At 47.3% G+C, this 25,663-nt stretch overlaps 6 protein-coding genes across 6 annotated transcripts; 3 read left to right on the forward strand and 3 right to left on the reverse strand.

Annotated features, from left to right (window-relative positions):
- Positions 1 to 398: 398 nt before the first annotated feature.
- On the forward strand, positions 399 to 1,158 carry EPUS_05582 (uncharacterized protein; the record flags this gene model as incomplete). Its single annotated transcript, XM_007804441.1, has 2 exons — positions 399 to 512; positions 580 to 1,158. 2 exons carry the CDS (start codon positions 399 to 401, stop codon positions 1,156 to 1,158), a joined length of 693 nt encoding a protein of 230 aa, XP_007802632.1.
- Positions 1,159 to 5,313: 4,155 nt separating this feature from the next.
- On the forward strand, positions 5,314 to 6,726 carry EPUS_05583 (uncharacterized protein; the record flags this gene model as incomplete). Its single annotated transcript, XM_007804442.1, has 2 exons — positions 5,314 to 5,707; positions 5,777 to 6,726. The coding sequence occupies 2 exons, from the start codon at positions 5,314 to 5,316 to the stop codon at positions 6,724 to 6,726; spliced, it is 1,344 nt and encodes a 447-aa protein (XP_007802633.1).
- Positions 6,727 to 7,768: 1,042 nt separating this feature from the next.
- EPUS_05584 (uncharacterized protein) lies at positions 7,769 to 9,271 on the reverse strand (the record flags this gene model as incomplete). The annotated part of the gene is made up of 1 exon (XM_007804443.1): positions 7,769 to 9,271. The coding sequence occupies one exon, from the start codon at positions 9,269 to 9,271 to the stop codon at positions 7,769 to 7,771; it is 1,503 nt and encodes a 500-aa protein (XP_007802634.1).
- A 2,917-nt stretch (positions 9,272 to 12,188) lies between these two features.
- EPUS_05585 (Ubiquitin-activating enzyme E1) lies at positions 12,189 to 15,386 on the reverse strand (the record flags this gene model as incomplete). Its single annotated transcript, XM_007804444.1, has 2 exons — positions 12,189 to 12,327; positions 12,421 to 15,386. The coding sequence occupies 2 exons, from the start codon at positions 15,384 to 15,386 to the stop codon at positions 12,189 to 12,191; spliced, it is 3,105 nt and encodes a 1,034-aa protein (XP_007802635.1).
- A 940-nt stretch (positions 15,387 to 16,326) lies between these two features.
- Positions 16,327 to 18,142, forward strand: EPUS_05586 (uncharacterized protein; the record flags this gene model as incomplete). The annotated part of the gene is made up of 3 exons (XM_007804445.1): positions 16,327 to 16,573; positions 16,809 to 17,264; positions 17,325 to 18,142. 3 exons carry the CDS (start codon positions 16,327 to 16,329, stop codon positions 18,140 to 18,142), a joined length of 1,521 nt encoding a protein of 506 aa, XP_007802636.1.
- A 5,060-nt stretch (positions 18,143 to 23,202) lies between these two features.
- Positions 23,203 to 24,347, reverse strand: EPUS_05587 (uncharacterized protein; the record flags this gene model as incomplete). The annotated part of the gene is made up of 2 exons (XM_007804446.1): positions 23,203 to 23,748; positions 24,030 to 24,347. The coding sequence occupies 2 exons, from the start codon at positions 24,345 to 24,347 to the stop codon at positions 23,203 to 23,205; spliced, it is 864 nt and encodes a 287-aa protein (XP_007802637.1).
- Positions 24,348 to 25,663: the final 1,316 nt, after the last annotated feature.

Consider the following 25,663-nt stretch of genomic DNA (forward strand, 5'->3'; position numbering starts at 1 on the left):
ACTATTCTTTCGGCAGCATAGCGGTTAAGGTTACTTTGGTGGTGAGGAAATGTGATGTAAATATTTATGAACCAATACTCGTGGGCTCGCGAATATGCTGTGGGCAAGAGTAGTGCCCTCGATCTGCAGGTGTATTGATACCAATATTTACCATCTTCAACAAAGCTCTAAACCAGGTTGGTTCCGTTCCTCCTACGGGTGCTTGATGGCAGTTGGCGCCAATTTAACCCCGCCCCCATCTCAATGCAAGCATATCCAGTGTGGCCACTGACTACGGAGTACAGCATGTTAAGTCTCTGCAGCACAAGACCACTTAATGACAGCAGCATATGCTTCCGTGTGTAGCGTGGAAGCCTCCATGAAAGCAACAGCATCGCCCTGAATGATATACAGGTACCATGCCGGTTGAGATCACCCCCATCAAGCATGAAGACATCCCAGGGGCTGCCAGGTGCATCCAGAGTGCTTTCAGCTCCGACCCATATTTCAAATGGGTATTTGATCCCTCAAATGTAAGGGACCCAGAACTTGTACTCAACCAACCATGCTCAAATGAAAGGACCTAAGAAGACTGGATAGTATAATAAAAACCGCAACATCTCCTCTCTGACTCTTCGCTGTGAATGGGGCATTCGAAATGCACTCTTCTACGTGGCCAAAGATACCGATTCACAAGAACCCAGCAGAGTCCTGGGCGTCTCCATGTGGCTGCCTCCGAAATCGGCCAATGAGCCCGAATCTTGGTCATCTTTCCTCGGCTCCTATCTCCTCTGGTTCAAGCAAGGTCTCCTGAACGTCCAACACCTCGGTCGTGGCGGGCTGATATATCGTCGCTACCAGATCTGGAAGCGCAGTCAAGCCGAGGCCCAACGAGAGATCTGGACAGATCCTAACGGGTATTACTTTTGCAACATCGTCGTGGTGCATCCCAAAGAGCAGGGAAGGGGGTTGGGGAGGAAGCTCATGGAGATCGTTACTGATCAAGCCGACAAAGAGGGGAGAAGATGCTATCTGGAGAGCTCGAGAAAGGAGCCGAACGTCGAGATCTACGGGAAGATGGGATTCAAGGTTCTAAGGCGTATGATCTGTGAGGATGATGGGGAAAAATGCGATCTGTATTGTATGGTCAGGGAACCACTTCAAGGCGACAGGCAATGAGTGACCGGGAGAGTGATGATATATTTACTTATTGGCACATTCTACACGGTAGTGACTCCACAACAATCTGTAGCCATGTGTTGAACTGTTTAAGCGAAGTTTGACCATGCGTTTCATATACGTTTTGTTACAGATCTGATACGCGTTTCGCATGAGATCCGCATGTATTTTTGGTATCTGCGTTTCACGCTGAGCAGCATCTGTACGTATAAATACGTGCTCTTCGCACTCATTTAGATAGAACAACTTGCTATTTCAACACTGATCCGTCGATTAGTCAGCAAGTTCATCACCATGTTTCGGATGCCACCGACCATGGTATTACGGACTAGGATCTTACATAGCCCGGCGGACAGGCTTCGTGGTCTGTTGGAGATCAAATACCGATGCGCTGATGCGTTTATGCAGGAGCACAGGCAGACAGAGCCTTCCGGCTTCCACGAGGCTTAATACTTACCAAACATTACCGAAAGCTGTTGCTCAGACATCTTTTCATTCAAAGCCACGAAGAGTGAAGCCGTGCTATGTTTACCTATGGCTTTTCTCGATCTGCCAAACGAACTCATACTCAATATCGTTGAGCATCTTGAGCAGCATGATATCTGTCCCATTCTTCGTGTTGACGGACGCCTTCATTCTCTCCTTGCAGACTACCTGCTTCGCTACAATATATGATTTCACAAAGGCAGAGCTCTAATATGGGCAGCGAGGAAAGGGCAGTTGGCATTGGCTCGCAGATTGGTCAACTTGGGAGCCGATGTCAAATCGTCAGACCGACATCTGCAAGCATGCGCTTGCTCGACCCACCCTCCTTCACGTCGCAGCCAGAACAGGTAACCTCGCCATGGTGAAACTGTTGCTGAGATCGGGGCAGACCCCCGTACAAGATGGATAGCCTGGGTCGTGCAGCGCTCTTCTGGGCTTTCCGCGGAAAACATGAACTGATCGTAGCAAGATCTCTTCGAAGATTTCGAATTTGTGCACATTCATCGTCGATGTGAATCATACTACGGTAGGAGGCATAAGTATTGTTAGCGTGAGCTAGTGATAGCTAGTTTTGGATACAAGAGTCGGGCGTCCTCCGGAGCTTCTGTAAGTCTCGACCCCTTATCAATCATGATGATTGGTTCTGTTCTGAGAACGTTGCAGACTAATGTCGTTTCAGTAAAGTGTAATCCGTCAAGGCTGTGTAAAAATACAGAATTTCTGGCTTGAAGCTAACAATACTTATGCCTCCCACCGTAGTACTCTTACCCTCTTACACATGGCATGTTCCTCTGGTCTTGCAAGTCTGATCAGGGACTACATTGAAATCGGCATGGATGTTGGTGCAAGGGATGAAGGCGGGAAGACTGACTGACAATGGAGCAGCGTAGAAGATGTCGCAGAGTCAATCCGTTGTGATGGACAAGGACGTCAAGGCATAGAAGAAGTGGTGGCAACGCCTCCATACACTTGGCAACTTCTGCTTGTGGTGCCATGCTGCGTAAATGATGCCCAGTCTCCCCCATATTATGGTCTACAAGACAACGACTTATTCCGAATATAGCAACTTACGTGTTTGCCTTGTAAACAAGTATATGAGCGCAGCCTGTGGCTACCTAACGCTGCTTGAATTTCAGATGGAGAGCGCGATGCAATGCAGGGATATTATCCTCACTCGGCCACGGAACTCGACCGCTCCTGACCCATCATGTCCGGTTGCTTGTACAACTGACAGGCGAGACATGATAATTTTGGCTCATCTAGAGGTGGCCGGGCGTTGTTTTGAGATCAGGTAAGGCGGTTGAGCTAGCATAGACTGGATACAGGTTGCTGTAGATGGTATCACGGATCTATCAAGACGAGGTAGATATGAGCGCCACAAGCATGGTAGTTGTCAAGCAGCAGGTCAAACTCCAGTCATTCGTCCATAATTGGTAATGGCAAGTTAAAGCAAGTGGTGAAGCTGTGCACCATAACTTAGCTGTGACATGGTAAAGCCAGATGTCATGTCGCCAGATGCGAAGGACAGACTCATGGACTAATCCCAAGATGTCCAAGTCCTGCCGCTTGCTTAGCGATAGTGACTCATTTCAACCGATTTCATTGGCTGTACTTCTTTTCCAAGCCCAATAGGCCTAGACTGGGCGCGAGCTGATGCACAATTCACTGGCCTTGGCACTGCTCTGTTCCCGTTTTAACTCCCGGCCTCAACCTCGACCTACCCAGCACAATCAAGCCTGGCCATTCGCAAAGCTATGCATCAGCATTCAATGCAGCGCTTGCTATCCAATTGCTCTGGAAGGATACCAAAAGGGTGACGTCGTACTTCTGACATTGCTTCTGCTGCCCTTCAATGCATCAGCAGGACATTACGTCTTCAACTCGCCTGGAAATGCTATTCTTGTCCTCAGGTGTATCAGCATGCTCCTGCCAATATGTCTGGCGTATCAGTGACAAAGAGAAAATTTGCAACCTTCATCTCCGGAACAGTGTGTCTTGAGGCAGGCGGTAAGTTGTTAATGCCATCTCTCTGTTCTTGGAACAGTCTGCTGCTGCTCGTTCATCCTCAGCTCTACCATCATCCACTTGTCCCTTCTGCTGTCATCCAGGACACTTGAATACTCTTTCGCCCGCACCTGCTAGAGAAATAAAAGAGGTTGTCTTTTCTTGTTTCCCATTGACCTCTACTCTTCCAAGTCGAGCCTGGAGACACATTAATGACCAATGAACCCTACCGGAATGGATCATCTACCCTTCACAAGGGAGACACTGGATCACGGGACTACCTTGTCACCTTCCTTTCATTGTACTTTCCCTCAAAGAACTTTGTACCCTGTCCCAGAGTATGAGACGGAGAACTTCGCAGGGACGAAGCCGCTTCAGTATAACTCCTCCCCAGTGCCACCCAGTGTCAAGAACGCGCGTCAGAGTCAGCTGCGGAACGTAAACAACTTCTCCATGTCATCAAACCATCCTCAATCGCACGTATCGAGGGCATGGTTTAGGCGTATGATGCAGAAGCCTGGCAATCAGAACTCTGGGCGCAGAGCCCATCCCTGGAGGACACCTGTTTACCTGATATTTCATGTCGTCAGTTTGGCGGCAAGTACAGCAATTGTGGCACTCATCGCTCAAGCTCTCATTTCCCATCAAAAGCTGCGTCACATTCGACAATTCAGTGGTGCTGAAAATGCATGGCCCAGGAAGATGTCACTTACAGCCAGCAATATTCTTCTCACAGCAGCCGGCGTAAACTTGCTCAAGGCTACTACCTGCTCTGGCATCGAAATCCATCATAGAACCAAACCGTACAGCAATAGATTTCTCATTCTTTCAACTGCATGCTCCGCATTGATGGCTAGCATGTGGGTACCTGCGTCTGTGTTTGCGGAGATAAAGAGGCAAAGTGATAATGACTTTGTGACCTGGGCATGCGCAAGGTCAGATACGGCATTCAATCAGGTCATTCCATACGGGGCAATCTGCCACGAAGAGGTATGTTGCCACTTTCACCTTGACCTCCAGATTAGATATTGACAACAGCATAGGTGGTGGCTTCTCAACTTGCGCTGGCCGTTCTTGTGATAGAGATTGTACTGGCCACAAGCTTCGCTGTACAGGTCATTTTGACAAAGTCTCGTCCAGCGAAATCATGAAGCTCGGAGAAGAAATGAAATTGATGATCAGTATGAGCTCAAACACAAACTTAGAGATACAAAGGCATACGGAAGCCCACTTGAAAAAAGAAAGGAATCTATGCAAGCGGATGGGCGAAGGCATGGAGTTAGAGATCAAAGAGTGACCTGGAATGAAGTACTTATGCTCATGCTTCAGACTGCTCCTCCTGCAGAAACAAAATCGAAGTATCAAGCTCATGCTAGAAGGTCAACCGCCAACCAGACGTGTGCAAAGAACACTCGCCGGCCAGAAAGAGATGCGCTAGTCCACTTCCAGCATTACAGGAACATTCGGGTGTTCATGTGCACCTTTTTAACTGAGAGCACAAGCACCGCTTGCAGTCGATCTTCACCACCTGCAAGATCTGCTTCTATCTGTTCATTTATCTTCAGAAGTTCACGCTTTGGCCCAGCCTCAACCGCTCTTCATCGTTCTGCTGCTGAGATACTGAGATACGTGATCTCATCACCAAACATCTCCCTTCCTGGTACTATGGACGAAGAACTGCCTCTTTCTTCCTCTCCCCAAAAGAGGAACCCTGAGGAAGAGGTCCATGAGATCGTCGAGCAGCTTCGTACTTCTGCCTATCTCAACCCGATCGTGGTAAATTTCCTGAAGGAACGTCGTCAGAAAGACCTGTTCTACGAAGTTATTGCTCGTCAGGCAAATTTGATCAAGTCACGCAGTCAATCTTTCGATGATGGCCATATCACCGTCTACGACAAAGTCCTTCTTTGCCTCACAGATAATGGGAATCGATTCGATAATGCCGCAGCGCAAGAGTATTTCTGTGAAGAATTTCTGGGCATAAGCAAGGATGGCAACCCTATGGTGGCTGAAAGGATCCTCCGGCATCATGTCATTCTCAAAGCCATTCTAGCCCAAGGTAAGGACTCTTCTCCAACTGTTTGCCCCTTGGGATACCCTTGACCGATTTCTCACCTCTACATCCTAGCTGCAAATCCCGAGGGCCAATACGGTGACAAATACTCCTCCGAAACGAAATATGGTCAGAGAGGCCAAGATATAGGAGAGGCCGAAGCTGAAGGAACAAAGAAAGATACGATAGAACACAAGATTGAACGACTGACCTCTGTCTACCAAAAAGCCAAATCTGACTTTGAAGCTGTCCCGTATCGTGACGGTATTGCAAAATTGAACGCCGCTCGTTTCCTCCGTGACACAGCCGAGAACACAGTCATGTACTTCCGCGACGTAACCAAGTCTGGAGATGGCCATGATGTCAGCAGCAAAATGCAGGATCTCATCGCCGAGCTTGAACAAACCTGCAAAATGGCCCAAGCATCGGTTGTCACATTGAGCGGTGGACGCAAGAGAAAATTCGATAGACATGACTACGAAGTTGCGTCACGAGGCGGGAAGGGTACTGATTCCCGCGGACCTTCTAAGCGGCGTGGAAGTGCCAGCCACACTGGCGATGGAGGAGATCGAGGCCGCATCTCTAAGAGAAAAAAGGGCTCTCCAAGACCCGATCGCCGTCGCAATGTGCAACCGATTGCTCAACGCTCAGGATTCTCACGAGAATATCCCCTCAGTGAGCATCGTCCATTCGGATACACCCGCCCCGTCGATTCGTACCAGCCTGGAAAGGAGGAGGAGAAGGGTACAAGCCACAGCCATCCCTACCCGCAGCGCCGCTACCCCGAAGGATCAGCTTCACCCAACCGTGGTTACGAAGGCCGCGGCAGGAAGCAACGCGAAGAAGGCATGTCTGAAGACCCCTCTTTGCGATACGGACGCGGGTTTGGGCAGGAATGGGAGGAGGAGGGGAGGAAGTACTACGGCTATGAGCGTGAGCGTGAGCGTGAACGTGAGCATGGGCATAGTTATGGACATGGTAGTAGTGGATATGGGGGTGGAGGTGGAAGACAGGAGCGGTACTAAGTGGCTTTGGTCGGTCGGTCGGTTGGGTCAATAGAAACTGCAAAACATTGATATCTGCTGCATTCTGGCAGCATAGAGCCCTCCTGGAGTAGCTACGTAGCCAGTCAATGAATGAAAAATTGCTTTACAAAAACTGTCCAAAGTGTCTCAGTCACTTCTTTAAACGATCGTAGCCCCTTTTCTGGTTATGTAAACGGAGGCCTCCTCTGTGATACCTCATGTTCATGAATCATGAAGTCAATGACCTGAGAAATCATACATCTCGGTATTCACGGGGGTGATGATAGTGGTAGGTATGGAGGTCTCCCTCGAATACTATACGGAAGATTATCTGTTATCATATATCTTTCTTGAAACATAACGAAGACCACTACAGGTGACACAAATAGTTGACGGTATGAAAACTACAAATGATGAGTTAACGTAGCTGAACATGTGAACGACTCCTGCAAATTGCCTTTCTATACCAGTTGGTGCATCATACATCATGCTTCACATATTTCTCATCCATCCCGACCCCGTCACGTCATGAACGAGAACTTGAAAACTGAAACGAGGAAGTAACTGAGCAGCAGAAGATAATCCATCCGAACTAAAACATGTCCAAGGTTCACAAGCAGATTACAGGGCAAGCAGCCTCTCGAGCGCTAGATCACAGTTCATTACCGCACGCTGCCCGGATTTTTTAGTTGCCTGATTCATGTCTCCCCCCTATTCGACTTGAAGAATAGAAGTATAAGGTAAAGGAATGGAAAGAAGATAATTCACGATACGTCGTTTTTGCGATAGTCTGCGTGACTGGACCCGGATTGGACCGAACAAATAGGATGCTAAGAGGTTGGTGTGTGTGTGTGTGTGTGGGTGGGTGTTTCCTCCCTGAGTAAGTCGAGTTGGTGGGAATGGTGAGTCTTTCTGTATCAGGGCGGAATGTATGAGGGTCCAAGGGCTTCCTGCTGGTGAGGCAAGGAAAGGTAAGGAGATGGCTCGTGTAGGACTGCTCAGTTATCACGGCAACGCTTTGACTGATGCAGTTTAGTCCATGTCAGAAGATTTTGATGACGGATAATAGATCTTCTCGTTCTGGCGTCAGCATGACCTTCCTCCCGCGGAGGCGAACGCCGAAATATTTCAGTTCAGCCGGATCTAACACAGTGAATAGTCCGATGCGTGTATACTCGTCAGAGGATCTGGCTAGTGGCTGTAGGACTAGGCCTGTCAGAATGGATGATGTGTCGGGCGATTTTGGTCCACATATCAGAGCGAGAAAATAGATTTGTGTGCTCTGCTCGCTATTAGAGTTGCGTGTATCCTCTTTAACGTATAATCTCATGTGGTCATCTCCTATCTTCATCCATCTAGGTCCTAGTACTCCAGGGTATGCACTATGGACGATACACCCTTTGACCACAACGAAGCCACCCGAGAGCTGGCCAGTATGGTCACCTGTGGACGGTGTGATTTGTACATCGAACACATCGATCAACGGAATTGCAGACGGAGTTATTCTGGGCATCAGTACCGGGCCACCGACAGAAGCCCATGACCAAGATGGTGCACAATACTCTGACGATGATTTGGGAATTGGCTTTCGAACGTACCACGCCAAGAACCAGGGAAGTCGAGATCTCCACATGCCGGCGACATATTCATCACCTGTAGCTTCTTGATACAGCTTTGCTAGGCCGGAAAGAGCAACTAGCCTATCAGTGGATCTAGTCAGAGCACACTTGGAGTATGCATTAATGAAGTCAATCCACAAATCGTATGCGAATTCAGACAGTAGTCTATCCTGTACATTTCTGGGAGCTGTTGCGCCAAATAGCGGCTCAAAATCTTTGAGGCGACGACCGAACCGCAACTCTGAGGGGAACCCTTCACATTTTCGGTCGTTAAAACATTCCCAGAAGATTTGCTTCTCGGTGAAATGCAGTACCCTCGGTGCCAGAAGGCATTCTTGGAAAACCCAGCCACGGCTATGGAGGACCGTGTCTGATACCTGACGATCCCAGTACAGTTCGTCGAAGATAAAAAAGTTCTCCTGGGAGAGATTACTGAACTTTAACTGCACCACTCCTGGTTGAATATCTGCAGGGTAGCGAAAGCGGAAGAGTCCGCCATGAGGATCAGAAGAAACGGCGGCAGCAATGTTGCAAGACGAGTTCGCATATACATCTCGCATCGCAGATGATTCTTTGAGCCAGTCTTCTTGGGAGTCCTGCAGAATACACAATCGGTCAATCCACAGGTATCTTATTGAGAATCGGCGGGCAACAGCTATTGAATCTCTAAAGGTCAAAGGAAGATCACGGATGGGTTTTCCAGTGCTGAGCTCTTCTATGTTGGATCGAAGAAGCTTGAGGCATGGCACAGAGCCCCACCGGTAGCTCAAGGTCATATAATTTGGAGACGAAGGAGGCTCTTTGGAGCAGGTACGAAGCGCCCATGTAGAGTCTCCTGAAACACCAATGTCGAGCAGCCGTGTAGGATACCACTTCGGCCTCTTCACCAGTCGGTTGCAGCGGCTGTGACAGGCACGACAAGACATGTACCACTGGTAGGCTAGACCAAGGCTCTGGGTGGATGAAGTCGTTGGCACAATGGTGAAAGACGAAAATTGACTTCTGAATTTTGTATCTGACAATAGGTGAGAGGACGTTTGATTCAGGATCGATCATGGCAGTCAATATGGGCCCTTTCAGGTTATAATTACGGAGCATGCTAGGGGGAAAGAGGTCCGACTACATGTCCGCTAACACTCTAGACACCAGTATTGGAAAGGAGTATCTAATAGACTTCTGCCGGCATAATTGGGAAAGGACGCCTTAGAGGGATTTATGAGACGAATTCCAACATACCTTCGAAAGAAATTAAATGGAGACGTGAAGACTGCCAGAAGGTATCTGCGGGATCGCGATAAAGGACCACGAGGCTTATAGTAAGGCTCCTCTCATCCTCTAGATATATGCGATAACGCATATCTACGCTGACAGCGCGATATTCAACGCAATCATTTTGAGAATCTTTGCCCACACATTTCCAAACGACGGAGCAGACATAGCATCCTTCCCGTACAGCTTCGCATAATTGGTGTAAAGTGTAATGATGCGTCACCAAACTACTGTATGGCTCTTGTCGCAAATGTCTTTCGCCTTCTTCACCACAGAAAATATCTATGCAGGCAGCACACAGTTTGCTGGTGGGCACCATAGCTTTAGGAGGTCTGACAAAGAACGTGAATAGAGTGCTCTTGATGAGAGGAATAGGGCTATGGCTGTTGGACAGCGCTCGGATGGAGAATTATGACAGAGCTCTTGCGATTTTGGGCAGCAATCTGGGAAATACTTACTACTAAGGGGCTTGAAAGTATTCTTAGTTCAGCGATTGTATCTTTACTCGAAAACGTTCTTTGTACAAAATAGCTAAGCCCATATTAGACTATGGATAAATGTTTGACTCATTTAAATGGTCAAGATTAAATCAAGCTTTGCAATAACAAATCACGGCACTACTAGCTGCTACTACTACGGCTACAAGCTAATTTTTGTACCCCCCTGCTGAAAACATTACTATCTGTATGAAACGTACTATATAGGATTAAGTATAAACGCCCAGAAAATGGCCTAGATAAGACTAGTTTCCAAAATTAAGTTTCTATGTCCATTGGCATCTGTAACTGCTTAACATCTTCTCTGCATACACTGAAGCAGCTTCCTAAGATATTGAAAAGACATAGCATCTTATAAAGCATTAATAGCCGCTTGTCGCTTGTTAGGTTTATCAGTATCTATGCAGAATTAGCAGAATACCTACAGAGTAGAATAAGCAGAATTCGCAGGATGAGCAAAATTCATGCAAAATAGTAACAGGGATGCTGACAGGGTGGGGCATGTAAAAAACATGTTTGTAAGATATTTTGACTAGGGGGGGTGGCACAAAAATTCGGCCTGTAGCCGTAGTAGCACCAGCCTAACAATACTTCAGGCCCCCCTCTAGTATGGCGAACGGGAAAACCCACTTGCTATTGGCCAGCTTCCTGGCGGTCTCCCTGCAGGTTTATCGCACTTTGATTGGCAAAACTTGAGCACGACTTCTGAAAGCATTCTGGTAAGTAAAAGTTCTGCGAACATTTCCCCACCTTGCTATACATATTACTCTGAGGATCATCGCAGACACTTATCCCCTAGTGGTCGTCTCTATGTCAGAAGAAAATTGTGAGGCAGGGCCCGATCGGAATCTCTACTCGCCAGGTTGCAATCTCTCTAGCTGTCCCGATCTCCTCGTGGGCAGTCTCAAGAAATCAAGTTAACCCTACGCCATATATCGCGCATAGCTAGCTGTTTGTATCCGCGGACTAAGCTGTGTCCCTACAACTGCATCCCCCAGAAGCTCTGGTATTGCTATACTCTCTCCTCTTCTCAAGAACCTACGCCTTGCAACCATTGTGTGGTCAAACCGCATGTCCTCTGGGTATAGCAAACAAGTAAGATGCTGACGGTACACATGCTCCGCTATTGAACCAGTATGTGCTGGAGAACTCATCATCGAGATGGGCGATATTGAGCTTCCGAACTGCCGTCTCGGTGTCTCCCGGCTGCTTCAGTGCTTGCTAATCACTTTGACCATATTATGCGCAGCATGCACCTTTTCGGAGTCATACGCCCTTCGTCCGGAGGCGACCCTATCAAGCGCTAAGTGCACCGTAGTAGTGTACGCTTCGTCAAGCCTGATCACGCCCAGGATAAGATCTTGTATCAATTCATTTTCCAGCGGTTTTCCATGCATACCACGTGCGGAAGAGACAGCTACGTTAGCTGGGTCTAGTTGGGGGTTAACTTATGACTACTCGAAGAAGACCAGCTCATGAGTAGGTTTCATACACTCTCCTAGCAATATCCCATCCAGTCTGACAGGGGTTCTGCCCCATCATTGGTGCACAGGCCGGAGCGTCGTGATAGCTCCCAATGTAGTTCTTTGACCCGCTGTCAACGTTCCCATGACAGTATCAATTATTCCCAAACTGCGAAAGGTATCATAGCAAGAGAAGACGGGCACTTTCTTTTGCGACATAGTTCGCATTCGCTCTCGTGCAGCTTTGATTACACTGGCATCATGTGAGAGGAGGGAGACTTCTGTGTTGACTATTCCAAGACGAGTGAAATAATCGATGTACATTGATCTATAAACTCGCCCTGCCCTTGTGGTCGCAATGCAATGTAATAAAGAGCTATGAATTCCTAGTCTATGGCTCCCTACCCTAGCTATGCTGATTTGTGCCTCTTTTCTAGTCTTGCTCTTGATGTAGCCGGTCGCCACCGATTGACCCTATTTGGCGTACACCGAGCTCCTTGTGATCTTCTCACAAGTTTGGTTCCCCTGATCACTAATCCTGCCAACCGAATTCCTCCTTCTGCACCATGACTCACGCATACTTGTCCCACTCACTCCTAGATCTCAGCCCAATTTCATTTTCGATACTTGACCATCACATAAGGCACTTCGACATCCTCCTCCGATGCATCCTCCGCATTGATCTCGAAGATAATGTTCTTCTGGTGGCTAGGGATGGGTTTCCTCGATACCGTTTCGAGAAGTTGAGACATCCTGTAATATAGTAGCACTGGTCAGCAAATGACTTTTCTATGCAAACGGTGAACATGCAAAGAGAATAAAGTGTAGAAGAACATAATGACTCACCGCATAGGCATCCGATCCTTGACCTTACTGGGTGGGTAGAAACTGGCGTAAAGCAAACTAACCCCCGAACTGACCATGTTGACCGTCAAACCCTTATCCTCAAAGTACTTCAGAAATTCCGTCAAAGTCACGTCATCAACTTCAAATCGATCCCACAGCTTATCGATTGTTACTTCCTCTCCCTCCTTGTTCTTGTACTTGCCTTTCGGACTCGCAATCGGTTCGCTAAAGCCGAAAAATGGAAGCGCTAGATTGACAAACCCATTCTTGTATTGCTCTAAATCAGTCTTTCCATCAATTATCTTGTACAACTCCAAGATGACCAGACCCGTCACAAGTGCAGTAGTGGTCGCGATGGCAGGAATGATCTTGCCGGCGATAAATTTTGTTTTGTGTCTATCCGCGACAGGAATGTCATAGTTCATGGCCCGCAGGTTGCTTGCCGCGGTGATGAAATCGATGTGGTGGTTGGAGTCGTCATCTTTCTCAAATTCCACAGGCGTCAGACGGTAGCCGGCGAGTGATTTGGGCGACGGAAGGCTTTGGACGATTTTGTCAAGTTCTTCTGCATCGTCAGCGAATGTGGGCGGTGCTGCATTTGGATCGGGCTCTTTGTCGTCGGCTTGAATACGGACGTTGGAGTCAGGGCGGAATTCAGGGATGATCATCGATTCGGCCACCTTGGCGTAGTAGTCTTTGGAGATTGATGGTGGAGGATGAATGCCGTAATTGAAGGCATGAAGATTTGCACCAGCAATGATGAATGCAAGGTGGGTGGGCTCGTTGGCGTCGAATTTCAAGGGCGTTGGAGCTCGTTTGGGACCAGACCAAAAGTCGGCGCCTGTGGAGGTCTTCGCATCTCGGGGAAAGTTGTAAAGAAGCTGTTGAATGGCATTGTTGTACTGCTTCTCAAATTGATTGCGAGCCCACATGATGCAGTCATCAAAGCTGAGTGGCTTCTCCGTCACGAGAAACTCTTGCAGACTGTCGAGTGTCTGCTTCTCATTCCCTTGTTGTTTCAATGTTGTTTGAATGTAGTTCGGCTGAGTCAGGTAGAGGTTAACAGTCTCAGGAGGGCTGACGAAGTACTGCTGAAAGACGTCCCGTGCCCATGCGATTGTATGATTGATGTTATTGGGGAAACTGCGGAGGGTGCACATCGGGAACGATTGCTCTGGTGGATCTTGTGAGCTTGAGTAGGATTCGGTGAGGCGTGGCAAGATGACTTGGGTATTTCCTTTCGTACCAAGAGTGCCACTTTCCAGTAAGGGCTTCATGAAGAACACACATCGTCGATCAACGTACGTGCGAGCTTCAACATTGTCAAGAGCATTAGTGACCCCGTCAAGTCCTTCCCAGAAGGTTTCGTTGAAGACCTGTTCGCTGTCTGGCCCAACACGATCGCTCATGCGGTCGATTTTGCCTTTTAGATCAGGATTCATGGCTTGGACAGCTTCAGCCGCACAGTCACTCTTCAGCTTGCCTACGTCTTTCGGTCGGAAGAGGAACTGGCGGTTGAGATTGCTTTTCTCGATCGAGTCATTATCAGTAACGGTGATTTTTCCCTTGTCACCGGTCGCAAGGCCAATCATGGCGTAGTTCTTAAGCATTTCACAGCCAATGGCACCAGCTCCGACCAAGAACTCCTTGACGTTAGAGATCTTTTCCTGAAATTGCCTGCCAAAAACGGCGATTTGCCCGTCATAACGACCACCAAGCGGCCTGCAAAGTTCTTCCGAGCGTTCTGAGGATGTAGGTAAAGACTCCAGCGAATCGAGGTAGAGCCACTGTTTAATCGGATTGAACTTGCCGGAGACAGATTTGAGCACTTCTTGAGCTGCCAGACCACCAAAAAATGCTGCCATGGGACTTAAATCACCCTGTGCTTGGTAGCTGAGCTCTATGATCAGTTTCTCATCCAGCTCAACCTCGACGCCCGCATCTTTTGCGGTCTTCTTAGCAGTCTCCAATATCTCCTTTGCATCTGAGTCATTGTGCGGTCGTGGCCAGCTCCCCTTGGTGTCGTGGAAATTATGGAGAGCTTGAATGCCGACATGTAGTTGCTGAGGTCGATCGAACTTTGCAAAATCCGAAATCATCAGCTCGGGCTCCTTCAACTGCTCTGCTAATGGCTGGAAGTCGATGAATTTAGGCATCTTAACTTGCGTAAACAATCCTCCACCTTGATATGTTCCCAAGCCTGATACATCTCCAATTGAGAAGGAATACGGGCCCTTGACGGTAATCTTTCGCGGCGCTGCACCATTCAACCCTTCCATTCCTCTGACTTCCGAGAATTCAACAAAGTCGCCATCCTCAAGGCCATGTCTAGTTTCGTCCAGGGCGGAAACAAGTCCATCCTCGTCAATGTCGGCAATGATTCCGTTGACTGGGTTTTCCCCCGTTGCATCTCCAACGGTAAAGTTCTTGCCAAAATCGGTGAAGATGTATCCAAATAAACCAAAGGTGTCAGTGATCACAAGGTAGATCCCATTCTTATGACAGTGTTCTGCTATCGCGAGCTGGTCTTTCAAAGACGTGGTAGTGAGGACAACCACCTGATACTGGTTAAGCTGGCTCAAGTCATCCACCAGACGTGAGGACTTGTGCACGTTGACAGGTGTATAGGAGTTGAGCTCGGCGACTCTAGGTGCGGTCACCTCTGCTCGCGATTTACCGACGTCTTCAGGGTGCAGGAAGAATTGCGCAGAGAGATCAGAGATAGCAACCTTCTCTGGGTCGTATAGCGTCAAAGACTTAACCCCAGCGAGTGCAATGTTTTTGGCGATCTCGGCACCCAAGCCTTTCAACCCAACAATGAGCACATTCGAAGAGCCCATCCGTTTCATCGCTTCATGGCCAAGCACATATAGCTGTCGACTATACAACGACTCATCGATATCGCCGTTCTTCATGCTCTCGATGGCCTCGCTGGGGTTGTCCACGTCCATCATGGTATCGGTCATGATTTTTTTCTCAGGTCGGACAACAAGCTCTTCGGTTGAGGCCTTGCGTTTGTTGCCCAGCTTGACACTCTCGGAAATCTCGGCGTGGGGCGAAATCGTGAATGAGTAAGGGCGGTCCTTGCAAGAAGCCTTGCAGGACCTGAAATGGTGGAGAGTCGTTGGATAAGGTCAGTTGGATGACGGTGGCTGATCTGATATAGAACAGCAGGCGGAGGAGAATACTGTTCCAAATACGTAGAGAAGCTCGAAGGATGAAATGAGGGAGAAATTCTAAAGGGCAGCCAGTAGTATATGTTGTGGTCAAAGTAAGGGAGCGAAGGTCCAGAGCCAGTTGTTCTCTTAGTAATGAATCTTCTGGAAAGAAGATGCAATCGCAGGTTGACAAGCGATCAGTTAGGCGCCACTGCAAGGCTGTGTGATCTGCAGGAACGAATTTCTAGACAGAGCCAAGTCCCTCTACAAGTCAATCGTCCGATCTACGAGATCGCAACTCTACTACGTAAGGTGCACGATGCATAGGTGGTTTCTTATGCATTTACAGGAAACGCCAGTCTATAAACAAAACATAAGTCTCCATGGTCGCACTGATCAACATTCACCCAACCGCCCAAGAAGCCTTCGGCGCCATGAGAAGCCACCGCTATGACGGCCATCTGAGCGAACAGCATGTTATTGAGGCTAGCAATAGCAGAGCATATGACTAGGCGAAGTCTGTCCTTGAGGGGTGCTGTGTGACTTATCTGACTATCGGAGGTGGGGTGGGAACCAAGGAATGCCTATCCAAGCCCCCAAACCTGGTACCAGGGACCTCCGGACAGTACTTATCCAACAAAAATGACCTAGTGATTGAAACTACTACTTGAATCAATGACATATCGCGTCCAACTCTTCCTGACATGTACTTCTTCCTCGAACATACCTCATAACCGAGAGTTCCATGATGCCAGTAACTCTAACATCCAACGTCAACACCAACGGCTTCCTAAGCAACAACTTCCCCCATGCCCCACCCCGCCTCTATTTCACCGCGGAAGACGACGACTTCGACGACCTGACGTTGGAGGAATGGCGGGATGAAGGCTTCGATGTCGCTTATTTGCCGATGGGCAAGGGTGGTAAGGAATATAGGGGGAGGTTGAATGGATTGGGTAGTGGACTGGGGATTGGGGAGACATTTGGGATTGTTGGTAAGTGAGTAGACCATTGAATCAAGGTAGTCTTGTGCTTTTTTTGCCAGGTGTAATCTATTTTATTTGCATCCAGTTTGTTGCCTCTTTCAACGTCATTTCATAGCTGTCAATTGATGCATAAATATATTTTGTCCACAAGAATACTGATTCTACTATGCGACAACCTTGCTCGTCCTGTAGTTGTATGATCTTGTGGAAAATGTCTTCAAGAGGCTCTTCTAAGCAATTGCAGCGTACGGCGAAGCTGCCAGCTTCTGCCTAGAACATTACCTCCACCCAGGCGCCAACAAGCTCTGCGCACTCATCGCCTACTACCCAACCGCCATCCCAGACACACGTTACACGCGCTTCCCATCCTCAATTCGCGTGCTCGTTCACCTAGCTGGCTCCAGCGTGGGTGTCAACCGCACCCAGCAACTTCTCGGGATCCAGGGCAAACGTCGCACAATACAACGGCGCATTAACCCTGGCATTGGGGCCGGAGGGTTACTCAAGATCGCGTATCCAACATATACGTATGATGATGCCGAACCTGGGTTTGCGGAGCATGATCTCGATGAGTATGAGAGGGTCTCGGCAGAGTTGGCGTGGAGTCGGACATTGGATGTACTGCGAAGGGCATTCCGGAGGGACGTCAACTTGGAGAAAGTATGGGAGGAGAATGTGCAAAGTGAGCCCAGTCCCCTTTGTAATGTATCAGCAAAGTTTTCAAAACTAGTGTGTCTGACTTCATGTTTTCCGCCCTCAGATAAATTCTTCACTCGCAGCACGTCTGGGACTCTCCAGACACTGACCACGCAAAAACAGCCTCGTGTCACCTATGCTCCAACGCTTACCGGCGGTATCGGCGCAGATGAACTCCGCCGCTTCTCTGAAGACCTCTTCATCCCGTCTAATCCACCTTCGCTTCGAATGCGCCTTCTGTCCCGCACTATTGGTGCTGATCGAGTCGTGGACGAACTCCACATGTCATTTAAGCATTCGCAGCACATGCCTTGGATTTTGCCCGGCATTCCACCGACGAACAAACAGGTTGCGGTAACTATAGTCAGTATTGTGTGCATCCGTGGTGGAAAGCTGTACTCTGAGCATGTTTACTGGGATCAGGCATCGGTACTGCTTCAGGTGGGCCTGCTAGACCCGAAACTTGTCCCAGAGAAGTTGAGAGAACAGGGCGTCTATCGACTGCCAATTGTTGGACGGGAAGCTGCAATGCAAATACTAGAAGGAGAGGATGGGAAGCAAATGAATGAGTTGGTCCCTGGTTGGGGCTCACGGGTTAGCGTGAAGGAGGAAGGAGGGCAGGCCGAAGAAGAGACCGAGACAGAGGAGGAAACAGCCGAGGTAGACGAAGAAGCGGAACAAAAGGAAGACGACGAACAAGACCAAGAAGACAAAGAGGATGAAGAATCGACACAGACAGAGGATGAATCAGGTGAGGTAGAGGAGGACACAGATGAAGCAGAGCGAGAAGCAGCCGAGACACAGAATGAAGACGACACGACTGAGGCAAAGAATATCTCAGATGGAGACGGATCAAGCAGAAAAGAGAGAGAGACCTCTTAGTAGGAACAGAAGCCTCCTCAGAGAATGAGAAACGAGGACAAGGGCAAGAGCGAGAGCAAGGTTGAAGAAACAGAGAATGAATAGAGGCGCGGAAGTAGATATGGCAGATGAGAAAGCTGAAGTGAGAAAAGACACTATCAACAAGGCAGAGAGATAATATATAATCAACCAGACCGATAGGATTTTCCAAGCAGCTCCTTATGTCAGTTGATGATTGCTACATTTGTACGTAGTAATGTAACATACAGTCACTACGCAAAAGTCTCCGTCCACTTGACAAAATCGTACCCCACCCACCTTTCCGACCACCACCACACAAATTACTACTGCAAGGCCAGGAATGATCGGATTTCTATGAAAAATAGCTCAAAATGCTCGTCAAAACCTGCAGATTCAATACACGCTAATTTCCTGATTAGGCCTCTTGATTCTAATACTTAGTATGCCAACCCTTGGCCCTTCTCAGCGTTCTGATCCTCGCTGGCATGCTATCAATTAGATTGTCAATCCACCCTTGAGGAATAGCCTCCCAGCCCTGTACAATAGCTCTGCAGAGAGCTAATATATCCTCCTCTCTCTGGCCCATGTCATTTAGCTCCGGGTGAGTACTACAAATGACTTCTTTTAGCTTTTTCCAGAGATGCTCAATTGGGTTTATATCCGGAGAATAGGGAGCCTAATCAAGCAGCGGAATTAAGCGCTCTTTAAAGAAATCCTTGACTTTTTTTGCTGTATAGACTCTGGCATTATCCATTTGAAAGGTACGTCCAGGTTCCTAACAGATTTCAATCTGATCTTCAAGAGCTTCAAGAATAGAATTTGCGGTATATCCTTTTTTCTTTGCTTCCTTATCTCAGTTTAGAATAATCAGATTTGACCTTCCTCCCTTCTAAATAGCACCCCATATCATGATTGAGATGTCTTTCTTTGCCTTATACAGCTGAATCATATCCTTTTTCCACTTTTCTGAGGGCGTACGAAAGACCCATTGCCGTTGGGCTCCTTTGCCTCTTTCCACAGAGCATTCATCAGAAAAGATGATGGTATTCCACTTCAACCGCCAGCTGTAATGAGCTATAGCCCACTGATATCGATTCTGCGCATTTTCAGGTTTCAGAAATAGCCTTTTCTTTGCTCTCCAGTTCTTTACGCCGGCTCGGTGGAGAATTCTGCTGATGGTATCATGGGAGAGGGATAAGTGAAGATTTTCGTTGATTTCAGCGTACGTGGCCTGTGGATTTGCTCGTACAAAGCTTAGGATATCTCGAGTATTAATAGAAGAATAAATCCTTGGGCGGCCTGATCAGGGTTGAGTGGTGCCTTCATTTCTGTAACCATTAATAGAAAGGGTGTATTGAATAGTTGATTGAGGTAAATTTAATAGCTCCGCAGTTTGACGCTGTGAGCAGGTCTGCGTGTAGCACTAGCGAGATACGATAGGAGGACGGGAGCTCTAGCTTGTAGGAGTGGCCAACCATCTCTAAGATACGAAAGGGGCCTGCGACAGGATAGTCCAGCTTGTCTGAGGGCCTATCTGTTCTCCACAGCTTCTTGATGACGAATACAAGGTCTCCTGATTGGAAATCAGGCGAGCGACGTTTCTTGTTGGCTTGACGAGCATACTGAGCTTGAGCTGAGATCATATTCATTCTGGCCCAGCTTACTGCCTTGTCAATACGGCGTAGGTGCTCCCTTGCTTACTCTCGAGTAACTCGTTCTTGCGCGTCCTGGCGTGAGCTGTCACTTATCTGTGTCTAGTCGAAATCCAAGCGAGGTTCTTGGCCGTACTTAATCATGTGAGGTGTGAGTCCTATGGATTCGTGGACTAGAGCTGACCCTGCGGCGTCTAATGCCGGCAGAAGATATGCCTAGTCGTCTTAGAAGTAGTTCACAAATAGTTGAAGCCTTGTATCAGCGATCTAGTTGATGATTTCCGTCTAGCCGTCTGTCTAGGGGTGAGCTGATGTTGACAACTTGAGCTTAACACAGCAGAGGCGAGATAGCTCATTAAGAAATACGCTGATGAACTGTGGCCCCTTGTCACTAGTGATAGTCTTTGGGCATCCTTTGAATTACTATATATACTTATAAAAGAGGTCGGCTGTAGTAGCTGCAGTAACGGTCTTCTTTGTTAGTAGGCAAATATGTCTCTTGCTTAAGCGATCTACTACTACAAAGACGGTATTATAGCCGTTACTGATAGTGCCAGGCATATAGAAATCTATTGAGAGGTCGTCCTATAGTCGCAGGAGGACAGGCAAGGAGTGTAGGAGACCAGGCGTCTTATTACGCGGCTTGTAAGATTAATAGCATTTATAATAGTTAGTAACATAACGTGCTATGTTACCACTCTAATAAGGCTACTAATATAGCCTGGCCACTAAAGCACGCGTTTTCACCTGACCTGGATGTGCTATAGTCGTCTAAGAGTAGATCTAGTAAAGCAAGTATGTACGCAGGTTATCCTTGCCTTCTGGTACCACAAGTCTATTGTTATATAATAGTAAGCCATCTCTTAATAACCACTTACCTGATCCTGTTATAGTTAGCTGACGTTCTTCTGTTAGAGTCAGGCTCTTCCGGTTCTCCTTAACGACTTCTGCTGTAACGTTGAGACTCTTGATGTCCTCTATAGCAGCTACCTTTATTCTTGTCGGATCTAACAGCGTCCAAGTCTTCTCCTGCGTCCTAGCTTCCTTCTGCGTTAGGGTAGCTTCGTTCTTACGCAAGAGGACTCTGCTACGACATTTTCCTTGCTAGATCGGTAGCAGATGCGATAGTTGAACCCTGAAAGAATATCTATCTATTGAATTTGTCGCTTATTAAGAAGGCATTTAGTACCGAAATGCTTAAGCGCCTTGTGATCCATCACAATAAGGAACATATCAAGGCTGGTCAGTTCAGCTTGCTATTTTTTGAGAGCTAGAATAACTGCGAACATCTCCTTGTCATAAATCTCATAGTGGCATTCTGCTCCTTTGAGTGTGATAGAGAAGAAAGCGACAGGATGCTATTGTGAGTCAGCAGGATCGAGTTGTACTAGTACGCCAGCTACGGCTTCGTCAGAGCAATCCGTCTTTACTCAAGTCTCACGTTCTGGCTTGAAGTACGTGAGGACGGGAGGAGAGAGCAGCTTGCGTTACAGCGTACAAAAAGCGTCGAGTTAGACCTCATCTAATTAGAACTTTGGCGCAGCATCCTTTCTTGTTAGATTACTAAGCAGCCTGGCGATGCGCCTATATCCCTTAATAAACATTTGATAGAAATTGCAGAACCTAAGAAACGACTACATACCTCTTCTTATTATGGGAGGTTCTTAGTCATGAATGACCTTAGTCTTACTTGGGTTAATCTTTACGCTGTGGTCTGTAATAACATATTCTAAGAATCTGATACAAGTAACTTTAAACTTATATTTCTTGATATTTATTTCTAAGAATCTGATACAAGTAACTTTAAACTTATATTTCTTGATATTTATATACAGATTAGCTGTACGTAGCCTTATTATAATCTGACGTATATATTATTAATACTTTTTCTTATTTTTTAAAAAGATTAGGATGTTATTAATATATACTATATAAAAGACGCTAAAATAATCTATAAGGACAGAATTAATATAATGCTAAAAGGTAGTAGGACTATTATAAAGACTAAAGAGAAGGACTACTAGCTTAAAAGCTTTATAAATTATTCAGAATAACGTCTAATAAATTAAGTCAGAGTCTATTCTAATATAATTAAATATATAATAAATATTAAGCTTTATAAAGATTATTGCGTAAGCTAACTATAATAAGGTCTCTAAGATTAAAGGCAAAGGATATTTATCTTTCTTTATAAGTTTATTTAGACTTCTGTAGTCGATATAAAATCTAAGGTCTTTGTTCTTCTTCTTAATAAATAAAATAGGTAATAAGAGAAAGAGGAAGATAACAGGCGAATAAATCCTTTACGTAAGTTCTTTATCAGATACTCTCTTATAGCTGTGAGCTCTCGAGTTAACATCTTGTACAGATGTGACGCCTTCATCTCTGGTTCCTTGTTAAAGCGCAGCTTATAGTTGAACAGACGGTGCTAAGGCAGAGTATCTGCAGCTACTCTTGAAAAGGCGGCTGCTTAGTTGCGGAGATACGGAGGAAGATGGCTAAGGATGGACTTAAGATCGTCAGAACAAGGTCTAAGGTCACTGAGAGCATCCTGTTCATTATTGTTAGCTATCTGAACTCGACTGACTTGGCACAGGGCAGGGCGGCCTCGTTTCTGCAGCTTATAGTTGATACCATCTAACGTAACTGTCCCTAATATCGCATCGTCCTGTTTGCTACTAATACGAAAGGCTGCAGCGCCTACGAGATTTATAGAGATCGTCTTGTTGTCAATATTAGCCTCATCTAGATCAGAGTCAGGACTAAGGCTCTTGTCAGCTTTATCAGAAAAAAGTAACTTAAGCTCCGCTTTGCGACGTTAATAATGCTGACGCCGTTCTTATACAGATTTCCGAAACTAAGTCCTAGCCTTGCCGGCATTATTAGAGCTGACTTTAGGGCTGCGACGTCGAATATCCTCCTTAAATAGCCTATCTCTACAAGCGTTGTGCTATTCCTGTACTTAGTAGTCCTCCAGCTAGTATATCTTATTCCTCTTACAATCCGGCAGAATATCGTGCTTAGCCAGCCATTTGCGGCCTAGAATGACATTATAAGAGCTAAGGTCGGCGGCTAAGAGCAGGATATTAGTAAGAGTTCAGCTGTGGATCTGTGCGGTAGCAAGGAGCAGATTATTAATGGGCCTGCTAGGCTGACCGTCGAATTTAACCAGTAGGATAGCCCTCTCTAAAGGAACAAGAGGGATATCAAGCTGCTGAGGGGCGGCCTGAGCGATCTTCCTGTTGATCAGAATATACGCGTTGGCTCTACTGTCTACCAAAGCATAAAGATGAAGAACCTTGTTGTCCGCACCCTTGAGATCGAATGCCACGATGAGAGATGGCCCTCTGACGAGCTGGTTGAGCCTGACAGGTACGCTCTTGTGATAGCCTAAGGCTGTGATTTCGCCTAGGGCATCTCGTTTTCCGACTCCGCGGATTCCTCGTCAGGGCCAGAGGACTTATCTCCGAAGTCAGATTCTGCCTCTTTGATCTTACTGACGTAAAGGTCAGGGCAGTCAGGTTTCACATAGCCAGGCTTGTTGCAGTAGAAACAAGTTACTGTATCATCCTTCTTGAAACCCACGCACTTCGATTTTGAACTAGTGGCCTGGCCGGGAGAAGGAGTAGGAGAGCGTCGTGGTGGGCCTGCTGTCAGGGCCAAAGGGAACGGATACGCCTTACCTGGCGTAGTCCTGGCTTCTGGGCGCCTGGTGTCGGGCCTCGGGCTGTTGGGTCGAGCACGGTTACGGATTCGCTCTTCTTCTCTCTCTTTTCTACGAATTAGTATGAGCCGGTTCTTTTGCTCCATGACCCAATGAGCTATAGTGCCGGCGTCGTAGAAAGTCCGATCCCTTATCTCGCGAAGGAGTTCGGCGGACATCTTTTCCTGCAGGTCCTTATACTGATCCTGGCTAGACTTGCTGATCTGCGACGCCAAACGTGTGAAGTCGGCCTAGAAAGCGTCAAACGGTCAGTCACTCTGGCGTAGGGCAGTGTAGGCCGCCTTGGCACGTTGTCAGCGTAGCGCGTCACTTTCTCCGAAGGCTTGCTTTATGATGGCAAAGATCTTCTTAGGCGTCCGAATAGGGTATAGTGACGTTGGTTTAAGGCGCTCGCGGATGTGGTCTTTAGCAAGGCCCTTGACACAAGGCTAGTAACGAATCTCATAACCTGTAGGTTGTCCTGAGGGAAAGGGCTGATAAGAGAGCAAGTCTTATAAATCTAATCTTCGACCAGGATATCCTTAGGGCCGCTCAGGCTGCTAAAGGTCTTAGGAGTACCCTTGCGGAGATCCTTGATGGCAGGAGGCGGGAGAGAAGTCGACCTGGGGGGCTCTGTGCCGGCTCTCCTGCTTCCTGGCTTATAGGAGCCGGTCTCACAAGGGCGATAATCCTGCGCTTGTGTCAGAATAGGCCTCGGAAGAGGCGACAAGAAGAAGGTTAATAACGGGTTTAAGGTACGCTCCACCTTTGGAAGAGGATCCGTAGGAGTAGCCTTTCGTCGCGAGCTGGCCACCGTCCCTGCATATAGGTTGGAATATATAAAAGACATCAAGGAGGTAGGCGCCTAACGCGCAGACGCCTGATGACGGGTTACCTGCTCTGTTAAGTCAGCAATTTTCTCTTGCAGGGCCATATTCCGTTCTTGCAGGGCTGTATTTTGTTTCTCTAACTCTTGGCTAGCAGCAGCAAGCTGCGTAGCGTACTCTGAAATTTAGTAGGCTAAGTTAGTGTTGGTATTTGCCGTTTTCGCTAGCTTTAAGGCGACCCTCTTAGCCGTCTAGTTGATCAAAGCTTATTCCTGCACTCCTTATTGCTGTAGCTTAGCTAGAATAACGTTGATACTAGATTAAAGATTAGCTAGTACGATCACTCTCAGCTGAGCTACTCTGTTAAGAGGATCAGAAAGGTCGAAAGGTAAGATGGGATAAAGGTAGTCGTTCTTGGCAGGGGGAACAGGATTATCAGTCCTAGCCGGGTTAGACGAGTCGAAGGCAGCCATATTGAATGCGGTCTGGGGGGCTGCCTCTACGTTCTTGCGTATTAGCGACTAGTCACTAGTTAGTGTCGCTATTGTTGATGTGTAGCCTGGCTCTAATTAAGTATCGCGTAAGTCAAAAGAGGAAAGGCGACAGGACCACGAGCACGAAATATTGCAAGAAATGGAACGAAGTCGCGGATCAATTGAAGAGCACCTTGACGCGCTTGTCAGGTCAAAGAGCAGTCTTAGGATAATGTCACGTGTCACGTTGGAAGCAGGCGACGAGTGCGCGAGATCTTCAGCCCATGTTGAGTGCTATCCTAAGACTGGAGAGTCGACGATGAGGGCCCTGGGGTCGCTTCTATATAACAAGCATGCCCCTTACTAACGTCTAGTGCCAATCAATACCCGGCGCCCTAGCGCTGGCGGGCGACAAGCATGGCAGCCGTGACATATATCCTTTTTTCTTTGCTTCCTTATCTCGGTTTAGAATAATCAGATTTGACCTTCTTCTCTTCTAAATAGCACCCTATATCATGATTAAGATGTCTTTCTTTGCCTTATATAGCTGAATCATATCCTTTTTCCACTTTTCTAAGGGCGTACGAAAGACCTATTGCTGTTAGGCTCCTTTGCCTCTTTCCACAGAGCATTCATCAGAAAAGATGATGGTATTTCACTTCAACCGCTAGCTGTAATAAGCTATAGCCTACTGATATTGATTCTGCGTATTTTCAGGTTTCAGAAATAGCCTTTTCTTTGCTCTCTAGTTCTTTACGCCGGCTCGGTAAAGAATTCTGCTGATGGTATCATGGGAGAGAGATAAGTGAAGATTTTCGTTGATTTTAGCGTACGTAGCCTGTGGATTTGCTTATACAAAGCTTAGG

Source organism: Endocarpon pusillum, assembly GCF_000464535.1.
Source record: "Endocarpon pusillum Z07020 unplaced genomic scaffold scaffold3361, whole genome shotgun sequence".
Lineage (NCBI taxonomy): Eukaryota > Fungi > Ascomycota > Eurotiomycetes > Verrucariales > Verrucariaceae > Endocarpon > Endocarpon pusillum.